A 20,406-nucleotide genomic window follows, 5' to 3' on the forward strand; every position below is an offset into this window, starting at 1 on the left:
CTTTAAAGTTTGGGATAACTGAAAGCCAAGTGTTGCCGTTCAGGCATCGTTTATTCTGCACATTCGCATAGCTGTAGTGGAATTTAGAGAAAGTCATCATCCTTCCCAGCAGTGATTAAATCAAATCACCGTGGGATTGGATATTCTTTGATTTGAGAGTGCTTCAGTGATGAACCAGCAGCATGTAGACTTCTCGCTGCTTCCCTTTGGAGGCTGTGCACAAGGACCTCCTCCCTCTTCCCGGTCAGCTAGCAGCTTTTTTAGGTTTAATTTAATTTTCTGAGCTGACATTTGTCAATCTGAAATTCAGCAACATGCTTGACAGTGGGTCAGGGGAAAGCCAGGTTCATTTCTGAGAGTGGCTTTATGCAGATAACCCCCTCATGCAGCTCGCTGGAGCGAGGCGCCTGCTCTTGTGTCCCTGCCGGCTTCAGGAGTAAAGCTCCAAATGTGCTGCAAACAGCTTTGAGAGTTCCTGTAAACAATTCACACGTGCCCACAGCTCACTATGAGTATTTTGGGTGTTTGTGAATGGTCTTGATGTCAGCTTAGTCTTCAATAAAGTTTTAGTGCCTTGGTAGGTGATCTACAAAAGCATTAAAATAACAAAGTCTGAGTGATGTGATTACAAGTCGAACTTCCCTTTGGAGTCATTTATCATTTTGTGTGTGCATTATCTTAGGTTTGGGTCTATCTTGTGTTAGCGTGTTTGTTCTACTAGTATATTTTTATTTTCTGTGTTTAAAACACCTGTCTTCTATTTAGATGCCTTTTTCTAAAGCGTAGAACTGTTGAATGATAAACTTTCTGTGCATGGAGTGGGATGCTTGAAGCTGCTTTGCCTACCTGGATAGTCTTCGAGGAAAAAAAAGGTTATTTGGTTATGGTTCAGTCAATCTTTTCTCGTATCTGCGGATAAGGCAGCAGAATGAGGTTTGCAGGTATCATTCAGCTGTAATGGTCAGGGTGGACCTGCTCTCAAATAATTGAATAGCTTGTGGGTTCATGGAGCCCACCATAAAAAGGAGAAGCCACTAGCACTTAAAACAGTTGCATCTTGCTTGAATATCCCCAGTAGAGTTAACCACTTTGTGGTATTGCATCTTGGTCTAATAAATCTAGATGTCACATATCCACATAGAAAAACGAATTAAGGCTACAAACCATTCCGAACTGTATCTTCTTACATCTGCAGCATTTCACAGGCACTTCCAGTGACTAAATGATTCATGGCAGGAAAGAAACATAAAGGTGGAGTTGTAGAAGAAAAAGAGGAATTAAAATATTATGAAAGAAAGAAGGGACTCTTGTGTCCTATGTCTAGGGCTTCATTAGATGTTAAGGAGGTACAGACTGCTGAACTTCACTGCAATAGATACTACTTGTCCAATATTATAATTTATTTTTTAAACTTCTATTACAGCTAAAGCACTAGTGTACCCCTCTTATGCTGGTGCTCTTTTTACCACAGACTAATGGCCTCTTGGTAAGCAGGGCTTAGCTATAACCAGAATGCAGTTTTTCTTACTGCAGTGCGTTCTGATAATTTGCAATTCATGTCTGCCTCACTAGAAGAAATGGAATGTCATTGTACTTGGTTTTACTATCTGTGGTTTCAGTATAATTGTTATTCCTTGTATAGATCCACAGAAATGCCTATGCTGACCATGCAAACAAATTAAGCGTTTGGCCTCTTTCAGGAGAACTTTGTAGAAAATAAAGCCTAGTTCTTTACACATGCAATTGCTACTTACTCCTATAGCAACAGTCTGTTTTCATAGCTAAAGTACAAGATCACAGCCTGGATTAAGTAATTATTATTGTGGCCATCATTTTTATTCTGCTGTGTGATGGTTAGGTGCACCAGAATATAACTGGTCAGAGAGGTGTTTTTCTGAATATATCGGTAAAGTACAAACAATTCTTTAGAATAAAAATCCTCATAATTAACAAAGGCAGAATTAGGTAAAGAAAGATCATTAAAGAGCAAGTCTTTCTCCTCATGCTGATCAGTTATCCCGTGATGGTGCAGTTCATTAGCTCATGTTTCAGACTTTATGATTTCACATATTTATGTCCTAAAATAAAAACTCAGCGTATTTTTAAAAAGATATAGCAGATGAACTGCAAATGTCTTTTTGCTAAGTGATCAGGCTGGGCTTAAACAAGGGTTCCTTTTTGGTCTGTGGAGATCAGGGGAGGGTAATACTGATTTTTCAGAATTTGCAAGTACATAGGATTTCTTTCTAATGCAGCTCAGCAGAGAGAAGTATAAAACAAACAGGTCAGCAGTGTAAAACTTTTTTTTTTCTTAATTCGCTAAACATACAGGAGCGTCCATATAGCTGAATTTCCACTTTATAAAGCATTTATCATTAAAAAGCAGGAAGAGATCTTTTTGAATTCACATTGTTTTAGCAGGAAGAAAATATTTACAAAAACAGAACATCACTGGGAAAATAACTTCTTTCTACTGATGTCAGTGCTTCTCTCCTACCTCCTTGGGATGTATGTTGTTCCTACTGTAATAAATCATTTTAACGCCTCTGTGTTGTAATCTCACTTGGTGGAGAACAGTGTAATAGAAACTCGAACCGGTATTGCACAGGAACAACATCACGTTGGGATCCCTTTGTTTTGTCAGTGATGTGGATGCACATTTATAGTAGTACTGGATAGTTCCACTGTAAAAGAGATTTTTCTATCAAAATTAGGCCAGTGATACCTGGGGTGGGTTAGAAGGGGGTGGTCAGTAGGTCAGAGAGGTTCTCCTGCCCCTCTACTCTGCCCTGGGGAGACCACACCTGGAATATTGTGTCCAGTTGTGGCCCCTCAGTTCCAGCAGGACAGGGAACTGCTGGAGAGAGTCCAGCGCAGCCACCAAGATGCTGAAGGGAGTGGAGCATCTCCCGTGTGAGGAAAGGCTGAGGGAGCTGGGGCTCTGGAGCTGGACAAGAGGAGACTGAGGGGGGACTCATTCATGGGGATCAATATGGAAAGGGGGAGTGTCAGGAGGATGGAGCCAGGCTCTTCTGGTGACAACCAGTGATAGGACAAGGGGTAATGGGTGCAAACTGGAACACAGGAGGTTCCACTTAAAGATGAGAAGAAACTTGTTCATGGTGAGGGTGTCAGAGCCTGGCCCAGGCTGCCCAGGGAGGTTGTGGAGTCTCCTTCTGTGCAGACATTCCAACCCGCCTGGACACCTTCCTGTGTAACCTCATCTGGGTGTTCCTGCTCCATGGGGGGATTGCACTGGATGAGCTTTCCAGGGCCCTTCAACCCCTGAAATTCTGTGGTTCTGTGAATATCTCTTAAATACATTGTCAGAAGTGTGCATGCTGTTTCTCTGCCAATCTCACCACATGTAGTAAGACTTAATGTATAAATTGCATAAAATGGAATAACTAATATCTGTGACTTTCAAGGGATTTTTTGTCTCTTCCCACACCCTGTTAGAGGACCTTGCTCTAGTCACATTGTCTCCTCGATAAAAATGAAGGATTAGTATTGATACCATTTTGTAAAGCACTAAAAACCTATATAAAATTCCACTACTAAGGAAGCCTTATTGTCATTCCTGAGTTAGAAGCTTGATCATATTTCAGAGAGGTGCTTCTCTTCACATGTTCTCACTGAGTCCACTGTTGGTTACTTTCCAGTTCCTGCTCCTGGTCATGTCCAAAGTTGAGTATAAAGACATTGAGGCAAAATTTGTTTTCTGTGGGTATGTTCCAAAAGGCAAAACAGATGCTGCCTCCTCAAATGATAACTCTGATCTGTCTTAACATGGGCGGTTTTAAAATAAGAGTCTCCTAAATGCTGTCTGCTCACTATTTGCTCGGCATTTTGGAAATCACAGGAGGAGGGAGGAAGAATAGAAGTCCTAAAGACAAATATTGCTTTTAATTGGACATTGATACACAGATTAGTTTTACAGTTCATTTAGTAGAATATAAAAATATTTACTGACCTTGTTAAAGATATCCTAGTAGATGTATTTTTTCCTGGTTTTGTGTTGGATGCGTTGACAGTCAAATGTTGTAGCATCGTGTCTCATTTAGTGAAACAGGGTGAGACTATTTTTTGTTTGAAGTGACTAAGAAAATTTTAAGAACCTCTTAAGAAGCGTGCACAAAAGCGTGTCCTCTGTTCATTTAGACATTTAGAAAGACTTCTCCACGTACTGAGTGATCCCTGTAGTTGTGTCAGGTCCAAAGTCATGAATTTGTCCAAGTCCATGTAGGCTGGGTCCCTTGAAGGGTCTTTATTAACAGATGGCTTTTAATTTGGCTTTGGAGAAAGCAGATGATGATGCTGAAGTAATAAACTACTGCTGAGATCTTTTTCCTCCTTGATTGCTTAGCGAACACCCTTCCCCAGTCTTTAAGCTCAGCCTGTGTTGGGTGTCCTGCTCTTGAGATGAGGGTGTGTGACTTGTATTAATTAGAGCACATGAGACAATGTTGAAGTACAGAGTTACCATCTATCACCTCACTGTAAAGCTCCACCAACACAGAACTCGTCGTGTTAGTCTTCGGGGAGCTCAGCGGTAGGACTGTGCAGTCATGTGTGACTGTGTGAAAGCAGCAAGGACTGGTTTAATTGGAATTTTTGAGCTAAATTCTCTCCTTTAAAACGAACAAAGCCAAACTAGAAGCATCTCTTCAGTGGCTTCCCAGAGCATCGGTTGATATCCAACTATATTATATTTAGCAAAAACACCATCACGTTGCAACTCTTAGGATACAAAACATCTGTAGGACCTGCTTTTGTTTTGCAGTTCTCGGATGCTGTCAGCAGCCATACTTTTATTGCAATAGTAGCAGGAAATGTTTTTTTTTCCTTTTAGAAAACCAGCAGTGATGCCAAGTTTCCACAGAATAATGCTATACAACACTATTGTTCTTCAGCTCTTGCCTTGTAGCCCATCGGCAACAAGACTTACCCATTTTCCTTTTAGACCAAGAGCTCCAACTGCTACTTCATGGTAAATCCCGTCTTTTACGCTGAACATAGAGCAAGGGGGAGGCCATTGCCTTGCTGAGTGCGTAAGACCCCTCCTGAAAACAGAGGTGCTGATGTGGTCAGTGTGAAGATTATCAATATCTTGAATTTATCTTGCATACCTACGAGGCTCAAGGTTACCAATTTCCCCTAAACAGCTCGGTTATTTGTTAATCCATCTATAGAACGGGAAAAGTCTCTAATATTGGACAGTTTTGGAAATACTAGGGCAATAGCTCCTAGGTGAGAAAAGTATTTAGCTGTTGAAAATATTAAATGTTAATTTAAACCATTAAAGAACTGCCACGCAATTTTGGCAGAACAGGAAGAAAAAATCTTCCATTCTTTCCTGTGAATGAAATGCCAGCTTAATGTGATACAGAGACATTTTTTAAAAAATGTAGTTGAATATATCTACAGAGTCTGTTTTGATCTGATTTCAGTGCCTGCATCCTTGAGCTGGCATGTACTGGCACCTACACCTCCAGATCCAAAACCTGACTTACATCATTCCCCACTTCACTCACTTGCTTATCTTCTATTATGTGTTGCTTAGAGATACCTTTTCTCTTTGGATTATAGTCCCTAATTTTTAGTCGTCTGTTACTCTTTAACTTCTTAATTGTGTTAATTCAGTAAAAGGCTGTAGGATAGAGTTTATGTGTAACATGCTGTACAAATTAAAACGAGTTCTAATGAGACAAATTGCAGTGACCAGGTTGTGTTAAGTATGTGACCTTTTGAGGAGTGGTTCAGCCTGGTTTTAGTCTAGTTACAAAGACATGTTGAGTTGAAGAATAGCCACTAAACTTTAATGCACAAAACCTCAGGAATGTTTCATTTTATTTTATTTTTTTGTAAATGCATAAGACTGAAATGGTTTTTTAGCTTATAAATCCCCGTACAATTGAATTGACCAGAGTCAATGTGTTATAGTCTTGTATCAGCTGCCACCAAAGAGTTGTGTGTGAGCTCTCTTTGGTATTCCAAGAAGCAATTGAATTGTAGATAAGCTAGAAGGTACTTGACGGAATCAGGTTAGTTACTCTGGATTTTTCCTTCATTTTAGCTGCATGTTGGTTCCATGTGTTAACCGTTAACTCTGTGAGTTTACTGTTTTATTATCGAATTGACATATAATAACATATTGGGAAAGATACATGCTCTGCTATGAAGCGTTTGCTCTTGACTAGTTCTTTAAGTCTTCGCATTAAGCTTCTTAGACATTAAGGGCAAGTCTAGTTCTTAATTGGAGAACACTGAGTGATGATCTTTTGGCTCATTTGTGCAGGGGAAATCATAAGAGAGTAGTGTTCACCCACAATAAGTATTTCTTAATCAAGCTGCTTTTCAGTCAAGTGCTTTTTTTAAAAACAGTTTTTTTAAATGTTAGAATCTGTATGGCAAAAATGTCTGGAAAACAACTGGAAACTGCTCAAAGGGATTTTCTGTTTGTTTTTGAAAATGGTGGCAACTTCAGCATAAAGCTATCGGGATTTATTTTCTTTTCCTCGTTTCCATGTAGTACATCTTATTTTTAGTACCACCATAACTTTGTGAGTTGTATTAAAGTAGCTGTTTTAATCTTTTAGATCTACAGTTCAAGTGAGGGCTCTTATTTTACAAATGTTCGTAGGGTCCGTGTTCCAATTAACTGATTTACGTTCTGTCACTGGCAAATTTAAAAAAGAGAAAAGAGTCTTAATGTCTTTTATTGCTATGTTAGTTGAAATTTCACTTAGTATGCAATAACCGGTGTCAAAGTAAGAAGCTAAAACCCAGCATTGTAGCAAAGACTCCAGAGGCACTTAGAAAACATCAGCAGTTTGGAGAGGGATTTTTTTCCCCTTCCAATCCTTTTATCAATAAAGCTCTTGCAATTCACATTTGAGGATCAGGAAAACAGCATTAGACTTGCAGAGGGAGTTAATCTGTGTCCAAAGCATTTTAGTTAAATTAAAATAAGAACTAAAAAGTGTATTGACTTGTGCCAGCTCTCGTTTGGATCAGGGTGAGTCTAACGTGTGGTCTGTGAGGGTGTGTTTGCTGCTGGATCAGGTTGGCTCCTGTGTCTCTGATCTGTGCCAGCTTGCAGCTGAAGTTCTTGAATACCTGTTCCTCTGTGTCCTCGTCTCTGAAACGATGGCACTAACCATGTGGTGCTGCCTCTGGAAGCTGTTGGTCCAATGTGTCCAGCATCGTGTCCTGCTGTGCTTTCATAGAGTAGTTTGGGTTGAAGGGACCATCAAAGATCATCTAGTCACCTGGTGGGTTCCTCTGTGACCTGCCGAGGCCTTTCCAAGCGTGTTTCCATCGAACAGGACTGGGGTTGAAGGAGGCGGGGGGGGATATGTCGTAAAAGAGACTTTGCTGGGGCTGGGGCAGTATCTCTGTGCCATTTGTACTGCTTGAAAGCTGTGTGGTGGGTTGAACTGGGTGAAACTGGGTCTCTTTAGTTTGGAGAAGAGGAAACTGAGGGGTGACACATTCATGGTGATCAATATGTAAAGGGTGAGTGTCAGGAGGATGGAGCCAGGCTCTTCTCGGTGACAACCAGTGACAGGACAAGGGGCAATGGGTGCAAACTGGAACACAGGAGGTTCCACCTAAAGATGAGAAGAAATGTCTTCTTGGTGAGGGTGGCAGAGCCTGGCCCAGGCTGCCCAGGGAGGTTGTGGAGTCTCCTTCTCTGCAGACATTCCAACCTGCCTGGACACCTTCCTGTGTAACCTTACCTGAGTGTTCCTCAAAAGCTGGAATTTTTCTGATTCCTCCTTAAGATCCATCACACATCCAGGCATTGAACTCATCTTCCATTACAGAAATAAACAGCTTGAAACCTCTGTATAAGAAACAGGAAATGTACTAGTAATCATCATTTAGTTTTTCTTCAGATTAGTTGTTCATTTTTTCTTGAATACCATAACTCATTTTTTTTGCCTGTTTCAGGGGGTTTTTGTTTTGTCCTCACATTTGTTTATCTGTTTTTCTGCAGTTACTAATAACTAAGACTTAATTTACATAATGTCAGTGAGAGCTGCTTATTATGTCTATTATGAGATGTAGGGAATGAAAAGCTGAAACTTTAAGATAAACTATATAGACAAGTTGCTCGTTACATCCTTCTGCCCTTCGGAGCAAATTCTGTGAAGTGCGCAGGCTGAGCCTGGTTGGTGTTTGTTTGCTTATGAAAGGCGCTCAACAAAAGTTTGGCATAGCATTAGGAAGCAGAGATGGTCGCTCCTTCTAACTGTCTCAAAAGGGGAGGGTTATAAATTGAGATGGTACTTATGGAAAACCGAGCATGCGGTTGGGAATTTTCTTCCATGCTGTGTCACTAACGCCATTCAGACTGTCAGTTCTTCAGAGTATGAGGGGCATTTATGAATTCAGTCCATGGTCCTGGAGGTTTAGAGAGGCAGTGTTGTTAGCTAGAGGAAAGCGCCTACATGGGAAATAAAATTAATACAGCTTACAAGAAGATTGTTATAGAAAATGTGTGAATTTCCTGGTTTTGCTGGTCTGCAAGTGAGACCTGAGCGTAAGGACAAAGCAGAGAGCTAAAATATAGTTAGCCCTTTAGACCATGATAATATTAGGAAAAACAACAACAACAACAAAAACCCCCACAAACAACAAAACAAATAAATGACAAGAACAACAACAAATGAACTTGGAAACCTAATTTATTTTTAAACTTGATTTGAAAATAATGTACGATAAAATGCTGGCCAAGTGCAACTCGAAGTGTTGCTGGGTTTAGTGGGGTTTTATTCAATCACACAGTTCTTCTGTGTCAAGCCCTTTTTGTTCTGCTTTGTGTGTGTCTCGTGCTTTCAGATCTTACTAGTTTTTGCCTTCCTAAGCCATTTTGTCACACTTTTACCGCTGGGTGCAGCTCTGCTGTGCCTCAGTGTCACACCAAAGTGATTCCTCGTCATGAAATGGGTCTTCAGCATAAGAATTCCTTCTTGTAGGTCTGAAATACGCTTTCAGCTCTTCTCCATTTGGGTCGCCTGGACATTTGTCTGGGTTGAAGGTCTGTCTTTAAAGAACTAATATTTTGTTGCTGGCACAAGAAAGGGGAGGTGAAGGAAGGGTCAGGGTGTGGATCAGTGTTAAACAAATTGTGAAGGTCACAAAGAATTTTAATCTGGCTTGAAAAAGAGACTTGTATCCAGCAGCACATTTTTGTGTGTGATAGCCTGAATGGACAATTGTGGCTACTTTGAGAATTTGGTGTAGACTGCATGACTGGTATAAATTGAATTAGTCTCATGACAAGGACATAGTCCCCTTTTTTTTTTCTATCTGCCTGATGGAAAGCAGAATAAAGCCCGGGGTGACACGTCTTGACCCGCGATGTCACTGTGGGCTTTTGTGACAGGCTCTGATTTCTGGCCTCTCATTTGATAAAGCCAATTTGGTGGAGCCTAGGAAGGGCGCTTGCTGCAACACAAAATGTACTTACAGAAAAGAGGAGCTGTTGGGGAGTACAGATGACTGCCAGTCAGTCTTAATAAGCATTAGAAAGTCAGGGTTTCTTTCTGAAATTGGGGCATAGTCAGGGTTTCTTTCTGAAATTGGGGCAAAGTCTTGGGCTTGTGTAGCACAGGGACACAGTCACACCAAGCGATGCACTGTGTCATCTCCCGCGCCGTGGGGTCGCCTTTCTTTGTCCTTTTCTCCAGCCATCCCTGTACCTTCCATTTCCTCCAATTGCTTATTTCTTCTGTTTTTCTTTCCCGCTCTTCTCCCTTCCTTTCATCTCCCTGTGCTGCTCTGTTCCCCTCACTCTGTACCCTGAACTGGAGTGAAATTGCTCCCCATTTCCACGCTGACAGGGCACAGCTCAGAGATCATTGTGAGTGCTGCTTTTCCACACCTGAAAACACTGCAGATTTCTGACTTTGTGTTTGTGTCCCCCTAATTCCTGGAGCCTTCTTCCTGCTCCCGTGGCACTGGGATGGGGGTGTGAACTTGGAAAATTTCAGGGGAAATATTCATAGCACGTCAAAGGAAAAAGCAACTGGCTGCAGGTTGTGTAACAGCAAACTGTAACCTGCAGTGCTCATTGCTCTACCTGCACTCGCAATGCAGATGTAATGATTTAAATTGAAGCACATTGTCATGTTTTAAGTACCAGAAAGACATTCTGAATTGCTGGTGGTTTGTTTTTTAAACAAGTTTAAAAATGTGTCATTCCTATTGATACATAATGCAGGGTTGTTTTGTTTTGTTTGTTTGTTTTTTCTTTTAATGATCAAGATCTTTTCACTGTAAATTTACAAAACCCGAAAGAGAATGATTGTCATTTTTTTCCTGAATATTAATTTCAGATGAGGGGCTGTGATCGCAGTGTTTTTGTGGGCAGTAAACAGGAGCATGGTGAGGAAATGACATTTGCAGGTGTTCAGTTTGAAGGCATAGGTTTGGCTGCAGGTACCTGACAGCGAGCTGCGGCATTGCGGCATTGCACCGCTGTCGTGACCACATTTGAGTCAAGTTTTCTGGAAGTTATGTCATTTGTATCATGAATTCTGGTGATTTTCGTCAGAGAGTCATTTCAGCTCATGTCACAGAGCTCTAGAGGAGATAAAGTATAAGACATAGTGTGATCTTACAAATCCAGAAATATTTACATTTCCAAACGCATTTACGTTCCATTATCTCGTGTAGATTTGAGAAATGTATTCTTTTCATTAATACAATGTATTTTTTTCTCTTCCCTTATTCAGAGACCTGAGCGAAAATCAGATAAAAGGAATCCCTAGAAAGGCCTTTCGAGGAATCATTGATGTGAAGAACTTGTAAGTGACAATGTCTTTAATACTTGTGGTGAAAACCGTTCTCCCTGGGTCACATCCGTCTGTTCAGTCTGTTCCGGTGCCCCACGGTAACTCTGTGCAGCACAGACCGGAGCCACGGGCGCTGCTGTGTGTGTGTAACCTCCGAGTAAAGGAAAAATAGACTTCAGGGCTTTATCCCTCCTTGCAAAATCCAGTGAAATCACTGTCCAAGCCTTGAAGCGTGATACTCATAGGAAAAGAATTGGTAGAGTTGGGGGAGAATTGAACAACTTCACTTAGATGTAGTACGTATGGTAAATGTGGCACACAGGTACAGTGCTTGAGGACAAATAGCAGAAAATGAAAAAAAATAACAATTTGGCAAATAAACTGTGCATGCTTTGACAGTTTATATGTATCAAAAATTAAAGGAACTTTTAAAAGCCATTAAAGAGTGAAAAGTGCATTTTGCCATTTGTGCTAATAAGCTAGTCTGGTCTAGCCTTTTCTATAACATGTAGTCTGAAATATGTGTAAATAAAGAATTTCAGCTCTATATTTCCAGAGCTGCTAGAGGCTCTTACATGTTTCTTACCAGTAATGCATTTCTGTGTGCACCCACAAGCTAATGCACCATTGGCATCATTGGAGTCAACACAAGGTGAATTGGAAGAGGAAATAACAGCCAGAGTCGGGATTTCCTGACAAAAATGCAGCTGCGCTCAGAACCGTTTCAGAGCCATTAGTTTTAGCCTTGTGTTCCCACACCGGTACCTGAAATCTGTGACCCCAACATGTTCTATATTGTAAGCATCGTGTAAATGGTTTGGATTATTTTTTTTTTGTTTAATTAGTAGAAGGATCAGCTGAAGCAGATCTGAAAACGTGCACTTTTCTACGTAACAGTCTTGCAAAATATCCATGCTCAGTTTTCTTGCCCCAATGAACAACTTCTTTAGTGTCCAGACTAAATTTTTTCCTCTAGGCTGCTAAGGGGTGTCAGCAGGAGTCAGAGCATAACCGTGTCCACATCCAATAGCAAAGCACAGTCCTTGTGCCTTCTTTGGGAATGCTGTCCTGTGGGGTCTATCACATCACTGGGGTTCGTGCAAGGGAGACAGCACCGCAAAAAAACAAAGCAGGACCTCCTGCAAACTGGGAAACATGAGCAGAGGAACAAGGCGGTGAGATGGCCCTTGTCTCTCTGAGCGGTGCGCAAGGCTCCTTTGGAGGCCTGCAGGCAGACAGGGCGTGAAGGCTTTTACACATTGTGTAACACGTGCAGCTGTTTCTGCAGGCGTTCAGCATCCTGAGCTTGTGTTTCTTTAATGGCTTGTTACTTACTGCTGGTGTGTTCAACAGCGACTTCGGCTTTTCGGGTGTGAAGGCTTTTTACCTGATTGTCAGCTGGAGAAAACGCATCCTGAGGGGCCGTTTAAACTCATCTAAGCCTCCTTTTCAGTGGAGGAGCACCTGAGGACCTGTGTGAACAGGTCTAGTTTGTAAGATTGTGGATTTTAGACAGAAGCATGGCATTTTTGTCACGTTAGCATCAACTTTACTTACATTGTATAATCTAGAGGAACAGTAGATGTTTTCTGGTCACAAAAACCTACCTTTTCCGACTGTGATTCACTGTTAGTTGTCTAACTTCATTTAAAATAGTAACATCTGTATTTGGAGTTGATTTCACCTCTGGTAAGCTGTCAGAAAAATCACAGGTGTCCTGTAATTTTTGCCCCCAATCTCAGCACAGAAGGAACCGGGCTCCCAACTTTACCTGAGCTGATAGCAAGGCATGGATGGCTGGAGTCCTCAGGGGAACTCTCTAAGTCTTGGCATCTAAAGCTTTAACAAAATTTGTGACTGTCAATTTAGGCAGTATCTATTAATTTGCTGTAAGGGACACAGCATCGGAAGTGCCTCCCCGTAGCCACTGTCTTTCAGGAATACTGAAGTTATCACAGAATCATAAAATAGTTCTGGTTGGAAGTGACCTCTGGAGGTCATCTAGTCTGAACTCAAGTTCAGCAGGAGCACAAAGTTTAGTAGTCTAATTAACAGATGTGAGCAATGAGTACTCATTGTTTAGGTAAATAGCAGGAGAAGCAGACTTTTCACTCAGAACTATTTTTCCTCTATAAGGAACAGGTGAATTGTGTATCTGGTGTGGTTCATTACATCAGATGAACCAGAACTCAGAACTATTTTTCCTCTATAAGGAACAGGTGAATTGTGTATCTGGGGTGGTTCATTACATCAGATGAGTGTTGCTTCCAGACACAGATCGGTGGCCTATGAGTTGCTGAGAAAAATGTGACAGAACCTTGAGCCACCTTGCTGCTGGAGACACATCAACATTTCTGCAGCAATATCGGTAAGGGTGGGATGCAAGTTGAACCAAGTTAATATTTAAAGCTCTTAGAGGCTTAGATGTGCTGGTTCCCAGTGACTCCCTGACACACAAACCTACGCTGACATGAGAGCAGCAGGGTCAGCCGTTCCTAAGGTTATCGCTTTGCAGATTTCTTGTACCATCTCAGTGTTCTTCCACCTTAGAAAGCATGTTTTTGAGGGGTCTTGGAGACTTTTGGACATAAGAAATAAGTTACATACTCTCCCACGCTCTCCGACCCTTTCTAGTTTATCTTTAGAATTGATATCGGGAAAGGCTGGCATGGAATGGTCCTTGTTGTCACGGCTTGACATTTAACATGGCCTCAGATTCTTCCAGTTACTCCAGAAAGTGTCTAAATGTTGTGAAAAAAATAACTCTGTAGATATTATAACAGGTCCACTGCAAGTGTTAGACCACGTGAAGGTCCCCAGATTAACACTGTCTTTAACAGCGGTTTGTAAAGTGTTCCTCAGGAAAAAATGCAGCAAGGTTAATGCAAAAGACTAAGCTGGGGCCTGAACTGATTTAGGATATGGGCACTGAAATGCTCAGCTGAAGGGTTTAATGTAACTTATAGTGGGTGCCATTTGGAAACTCTGTGAGAATTACCCTGTCTCATCAGGGCCATAGCAGCGAGCAACACAATGTCAGGCTGTGAACAGTTGGAGCATACTGGTGTAAAAATAAAATAAAATAGATAAAAATCCTGAATTTAAAGGAAGAGGTGATGCTGTGTGTGCTGAGGGATGAGAGTCTTTGGTGATGTCCCTTGAGCACCCGAACTGCAGAACTGGCTTGATACCGCTACAGTTTTGGTCATTAAAAATAAAAGAAAAATGTTGTGATGATAGGAAATAATTTTAAGAAAAGTGTTATAGAAAGCAGTGTTTCAGGGTATTCTTCACCGTGCATTTCTTTTTAAATGGGAAAAGCTTTATATCTTTTGTCATTCTCTTAGCAGAGCAGTGAGCCCAGGAAAATGGGTTCATAGAGGAGCTGTGCTAAACAAGAGCTTTTAAATGTCAGGAGGCCAAGGTTTTTGCATGAGGTGAAGCCAAAGCAGAGGCTGGCAAGACGAGGCTTTAAAACTCCTGAGTGGGAGAAAGTTCATTTTGTGAATTATTTTAATATAACAAGTGTTTTCTGCTATTTAACTGTAAAATCAAATGAAGCATCTGCATGCAATAAGCTAGTAAGTCTACTTCTGATTAAATTATAGAAATAATTATACAGCTTTTAGAAAGTTTACTAAACACATAATGTCCATTACCAGAGGTGAACTTATTTGGGAACTGGGTGTAAACTGGCGCTTTGAACGCATTGCAGAATAGATATGTAAACGCTGCTCAGTGGTCCTAGAAGAGCAGCACAAGAAAGGGCAAGCGAGGGCCAGCTTGCAGTGCGCACCTGTGTTCAATTTCTGTTCCTTATTACTTAGAGAGCAGGAAATGTCTCTTGCAGGAATCCAGCCCCGAGTAAGCACGTTTATTTCAAGAATTAAAGTATATGAATGTGGGTCTCGTTGAGCTTTGGGCTAACTCAGCACTGTCAGCCGTGGCCTTCCATCATAAAAACAGATAGAGCCGCTTCTTGGATTTTGGCACGTTTCCCCTGCTTGTGTCACATCGCGGCATCCAGCGTTTCTCTGGTGAGGCGTTCCTGGTGAATTAAGCGGCCTAGCCCACTGTACCAAGGGCAGCCAGCTTCCTAGAACAGAAATGTGCAAAGCTTGACTCAAATAAAGATCTTGTAAGAGCACCAGCCTCTCCGTTAGGGGTTTACTTGTGGTTACGGCAGTATATTCCCAGCTCTTCCTCTCACTTTGCTCAGTTCAGGACTGTGTAGCTGAACACAACCCATCGCGTTGTGTGGGGATTGCCAAGCGTTGCAGGAATGTGATTCTGGAGGGAGGGTGATACCGGAGCTGCTTGTCTTGTAAGGATCGTTCCCCCATAAGACGTGCACAGATTGCAAAGAATTACTCCTCCTGGCAAACTGCTGCCCTGTGTCCCCTTGCCGTCTCTTGGCAGAAGTTTATTCCTTTATTTTGCAGCATTGCAGTGAGGAAAATGGATAGCCTGAGACTTACCAGCAAATAGAGATCTGCCTGAGACCAAAATGGCAGGACCCTGGTTGCTTGTTTCCCCGAGTCTTGCTCCTTTGTCACCTGCCCCCACCTTGCGCCTCTCAGGAAAAGCTACTTTTATAGGCAGTGAGAGCACAAATGTACACGGCGTGTGTATGCAGAGGACACAGACTTGTTGTCAGCGTCTAGATCCATGGCACGGTGCAAGTGCTGGTGGCAGGAGCTGTGTCCACACGACCAAAGGACGCTAAATGATTTGCTAAGAGGAAAACAGAATCCATTTGCAGTGTAGATGTGTGGGGAGAATGGCAGAGCAGAGGGGAGACACCCCATTGAACAGCCCACAGAGCTGGGGCCACATTCAATTACACAGCTCCTGCTTGTTCTCTGAGCAGTTGCTGCCATTTCTTGGTCTTGATTTGCTGGAACTCAGTTTCGTGTGTATTCAGCTTCTGTCTTTTTCCTTTTGTAGGCTTTGATTGTAAGATAGCATTTGGTAGTGCCGGGATTCAGAAAAACACAGGCTAACAGGTTCATCTGTCATGATAATACAGGCTCGTTGCATTTCTGTCTAAATATTTCTCAGCCGCACTGAAGATAATAGCTCATATTACTAGACCTGCAAGCTACTTTCCTTGCATCCTGGGGCCACTTAGGAAATTGCGGATAATGTTCTTCTTTATAGCCCTAACGGTTCCTTTGGAGGAAGAAATCAAGCATTTAGATTTCTTTTAAAAATGCAGAAATACATAAGCACGTATGTAACATTTACCACTTCTCTAAGTCATTACACATTTACTTCCCTAGTGGTCACATTACATGTGCAATATAAAAAGTCAGAGCTGTGCGAGTGCTGTAAAATATTTTTCTGACTATTAGTTTCAGTTTTTTATTTGTTAAATGGCTTTTCCTGGAAGATACTCCTACTTTTTCTGCATGCATCTACTATTAGCATCAATCCATGTGACTTTTACAAATATTAAACATCCAAATTGCACATTCAGGTTTTGGAAAAAGCTGAACCTGCTTTTCAAGTTGGGAGGTGTTTTGCATTCACCTACGCAAAACATGAAACTGTTCCTATGTAATTTTTGTATCCATTGCAACTAGCACTGTAGAGCATATTTGTAATACTTGCCATTCAGCCATAGAATAGAAATAATTAAACGTGCTTGTCGAGTTAAAATAATGAATAAAACCAGGGAAATAATGATTGATTTGTGTGTAGCCATTTCACTAGCAGAAAGCAAGCAAGTGGTTCTGAGTTATTTGCTGTACATAAATACACAGTATATCTTAATGAAATGTTACACTAGAAAACTTAACAGATTCCCTTGAGAACACAGACTAAGGGAGTTATCCGGAGCCCTCTGAAATTCTTGGCGTTAGTTTCTTCACGTTTGTGTACGGTATTCAGCGTTACCATTGCAGTTTGCAGTTAAATAAAACAAAAAGAGGAAGATAAATGGTAGGCCAGATTTTCCACTCGTTTGGTGTAAAATCTGGACTAAGTCTACTGAAGTTAGTGGTTGGCCTCAAATAAAAGCAATGAAATGGCTAGAGGAGAATTGCTTATCACATGCTGGCTTGTGCGTTTGCTTATGTACCCTTCTACAGACTGAACAAAGTGCGTCTGTATTTGATGATGTGCATGAAAGGCACAGTATATTTTAAATATCAATACATGAAAATGTAAAGGAAGTCTAAATTTGTATTATGGAACAGATTTCAGGTTGCTTTGATCTCAGCTGGTATTTTTGAGTGTTTTCAGAGCTGACAAAACAAATCGGAGGTATTGAAACAGCTATTTGAAAATACTCGTTAGAGACAAGCCTTTTGCACTCTGTAGGGGGTGAAAAGAACATATTACTTGAACCTTAAAAATTTGCAAATAGTTTTTCTCCTCCTTATCTGTAAATTCACACTGCACTCAATGTATTCCAACAGTGTATTCCTTTCTGTCTCCTGTAATTGGTATTCATTGTGGTAGTGACCGTAATGAATTCAAGGGAGATCTCTGTGGCCATCACATTTGCTTTTCTAGACATTCCATTGTAATGCACCATTATTATAATGCTAAAATAACACGTTACCAACTTACCGGCTTCTATGGAGAAACATCACCTGCAGCGTAAGTTAATTTTATGAATATATTAGTTTGAGCTTTTGCCATCTGTTCTACCCCTCATAATAAATGCAAAAAGCATATATTTCACAAATAACTCATTAAAAAGCTATGATTGATTGAAATGCACATGCATGTTCCTTGCAGAACGCATTTAAGGTGAGATATGCGAAGCCAACCAAGCAGAGTCTGAGTGTTAGCAGTGGATGTTCTGTGGTACGGTGATGCTCGCGTCTTTCCATCCTCAGCCGGCCTGGTGCAGAGGGCGATTGCACCAAGCAGCAGAGATGCCGGTTGCTTCGTTTGTTGCATGAGAGTCCTGACCCACCTTTGGAGGGACCGACCGGCTGTGGATCCAGCTCTGCTTGGGCAGCTGCTGCTGGCTGTGCTGCCTGAGGACGCTTCGGCATGGATCATCCCTTTGCTTCCCCGTCTTCCAGTTTGTTCAGTTCTGAATCACTAACCTTTAAAATCTTCCTACCCTGATCTTTCTAAATAACTTTTCTTGTCTATCCTATAGTAAAAGTTAAAGAAAAAAAAAAGGAAAAAAGCCCTAAGTGCTGTGGAGCTGGGCTTGCAGCCGGCAGGAAGGCGTAGGGAGGAATTGCGTTTTTGTTGTCCCCATTTGAAGGTGCCTCACAGATCACCCTACCCGTTGCCATCAAAACGTCACAGCTGCCACAGACGTGGCCAAAAGTAAAACTGTTAGGAACGCAGAGGTTAAAACTTAAAATGTAATTCAGAAAGCGCATCTTTTTAATCACAGTTTCTTCTCCTGCCATTTGTACACGGCCAGGTGGGATGTGCCGGGCACGATGTCCCTGGGCACAAGGTGTGTGTCCTGTCTGGGGACAGGCTGCCTGGCTCCCCGCACTCACGGGAGGGCCAGGGGTGAGCACAGTGTTTGAATGAGGAGTTAATTCTGTGGTTTTCTAGGCTGTGGTACCCCCAGGCTATGCCTTCCGAATGGCTGCGCTCTCTACCAGTTTACCATGATAGTCAAGAGATATGGTGTTTTTCAAGCGTCATTACAATCCTGAAAATTTAGCGTAAATCTCTCATATCGTAAGGAGCAGTCGTTATTCAAACTTACCTTCTTGGGAAGAAAGCTTTGTGGGATTTTTGCATTGTCCACTGATAGTAAAAGATGCCAGTTCAGCGCTGATCTTTCTAGCTAGTGAGTTAATTTCAGTATCCATAGTGCATTTTTGCGAATGCTCTGCAGTAATGTTATGTCAGCTCTTCGCATGGTGAGCTGCACGGTTTGGCCCCAACATGAAGGATATTCCTGTATTTTATGAGAAGAGCTGCTAAGGGGAATGTTGCTTCCTTGCTTTATTCCTGAACAGATTGTCATGGTCCCAAATGCATCAGGGAGCAATGGCAGAAACATGTGCAGACTAATAACCTGCAAATTCTGCAACACACATGATAAATACTGGAAAAGAACCATTTAAAGAAGTATTTAAATGTATGTTGTGTTGGGTAGTGTGATTAGACTACACTTGTATTTTTAAAACACAGTTTGCTTTATATAACCCCCTTTCCCATGTTCCTCACTAATAAATAAAACACCAGGCGGACTAAACAGCACAGAATGATCTTAAATCTGTTGAATGTGCTGAACTACCACTTGTGCTTCACTTGAGATTGATTTCACAGATTGAATGTGCACTGTGGATTTTTATTTTATGTTTTTTAATGAAAACATCTGCATTAAGTAGAGTGGATGTCTGCTCTGTTCTGTCCAGTTGCATTTCAGGAAGTCTTTGTTTCACGGAGCCGCAAGGGATCTGTCACCAACAACTCATTAGAAGCCAAACCATCACTCCTGAGAAACAGATTTCCTCACTGTAAAGGTTGCTCTCCCCTGAGTAAAATGTCAGATAAATAAAAGCTGAAATATCTCTTAAGTGTGCTCTACCTATGAAATAGAAGTACATAAGCCTGCAGTATTTAGTAGTGGAGGATGTATGTTTGATGGCATTTAATCTGGTGTCATTTAATATTCTTATAATTTTCATTGTTCTGATGTGAATCAGGGCTGACTACCTCCATAATAAGGTTATACGTAACTTTGGTTTACCCAGTTTCTCTATTCAGTTTATCTACTGCAATATATACTGTATTCAATATCATGTTTTAGGCAAACTCTAGATTTCTATATATTTCTTGTAGACCTGAGACAAGCATAAATACCACTTGTTTTTAGCTTTTCTGGAAATGTACTTTAAGCACCATTTTAAGGCAGCACTTCCCTTGTTCTTATGGTAAAATCCTAATGCTGATGACAGGAAAGCTGAAGCATACCACGCAGGCCTAAGTTGGCCTTTCCATCTACTTCAAATTCTGTTCTGATCTTCCCTATGCTTTCTATTTTGCATAATTTATTGCCTTCCCTGCTTCTATAGCCATTAGCAGTGCCACTCTGAAAGTTGGTCATTAGTAGAATTTTTGGATGGGAACCATTTGCATGGGAGACTGAAAACGTTCAGTGTTTGGGTGTGAGAACCCCAGGCTTGATGGTCACATTTAAAATTTGTAGTGAATTTTGTTTGATTAGGTGGAAACTAATTAAAAAACAAGTTTCAGGAATCTAGAGATTCAAGTTGTATGTAATTCATTTGCCTCAACGTGACGTTGCTGTAGATTTTTAATGAGACCCCAAGCTTAATGTCCAGAGCTTGACAAGAGAAAACCTCCCCGCAGGTTTAATGGGATCCGCTATCTGGGGTTGGAAATCAGCTACAGAAAATCAGGGTGACTATTGATATTTTCAGGGATTACTTGTCTGCTTACTTATTTTGCTGAGCTCTGCTCAGTGCTCTGTGGGCTGATTATTCTTTTATCCTAATAAAGCATAGATAAATTTTGATGCAACACCCATACTGCAGCTCCGCTTTTGTACAGAGAGTAATGAATAGCAGATTTGGCCCTTTTCTGTTTTATTAGTCTTGCGAAAGTCTCTTTGACAGAAACAAACTCCAGAAAATAACCATGA

The 20,406-nt window shown here is 41.3% G+C and overlaps 1 protein-coding gene across 4 annotated transcripts in view; it reads left to right on the forward strand.

Moving 5' to 3' along the window:
• The window catches only part of SLIT3 (slit guidance ligand 3), a 535,141-nt gene that overhangs the window by 282,607 nt on the left and 232,128 nt on the right, over positions 1–20,406 (forward strand). For all 4 annotated transcript variants that reach the window (XM_065030140.1, XM_065030141.1, XM_065030138.1 and 1 more), the window contains exon 6: positions 10,746–10,817. In XM_065030140.1, the coding sequence (XP_064886212.1) occupies positions 10,746–10,817 (72 nt within the window). The remainder of the gene's footprint in view (positions 1–10,745; positions 10,818–20,406) is intronic.

This window comes from Columba livia, chromosome 14 (assembly GCF_036013475.1).
Source record: "Columba livia isolate bColLiv1 breed racing homer chromosome 14, bColLiv1.pat.W.v2, whole genome shotgun sequence".
NCBI lineage: Eukaryota > Metazoa > Chordata > Aves > Columbiformes > Columbidae > Columba > Columba livia.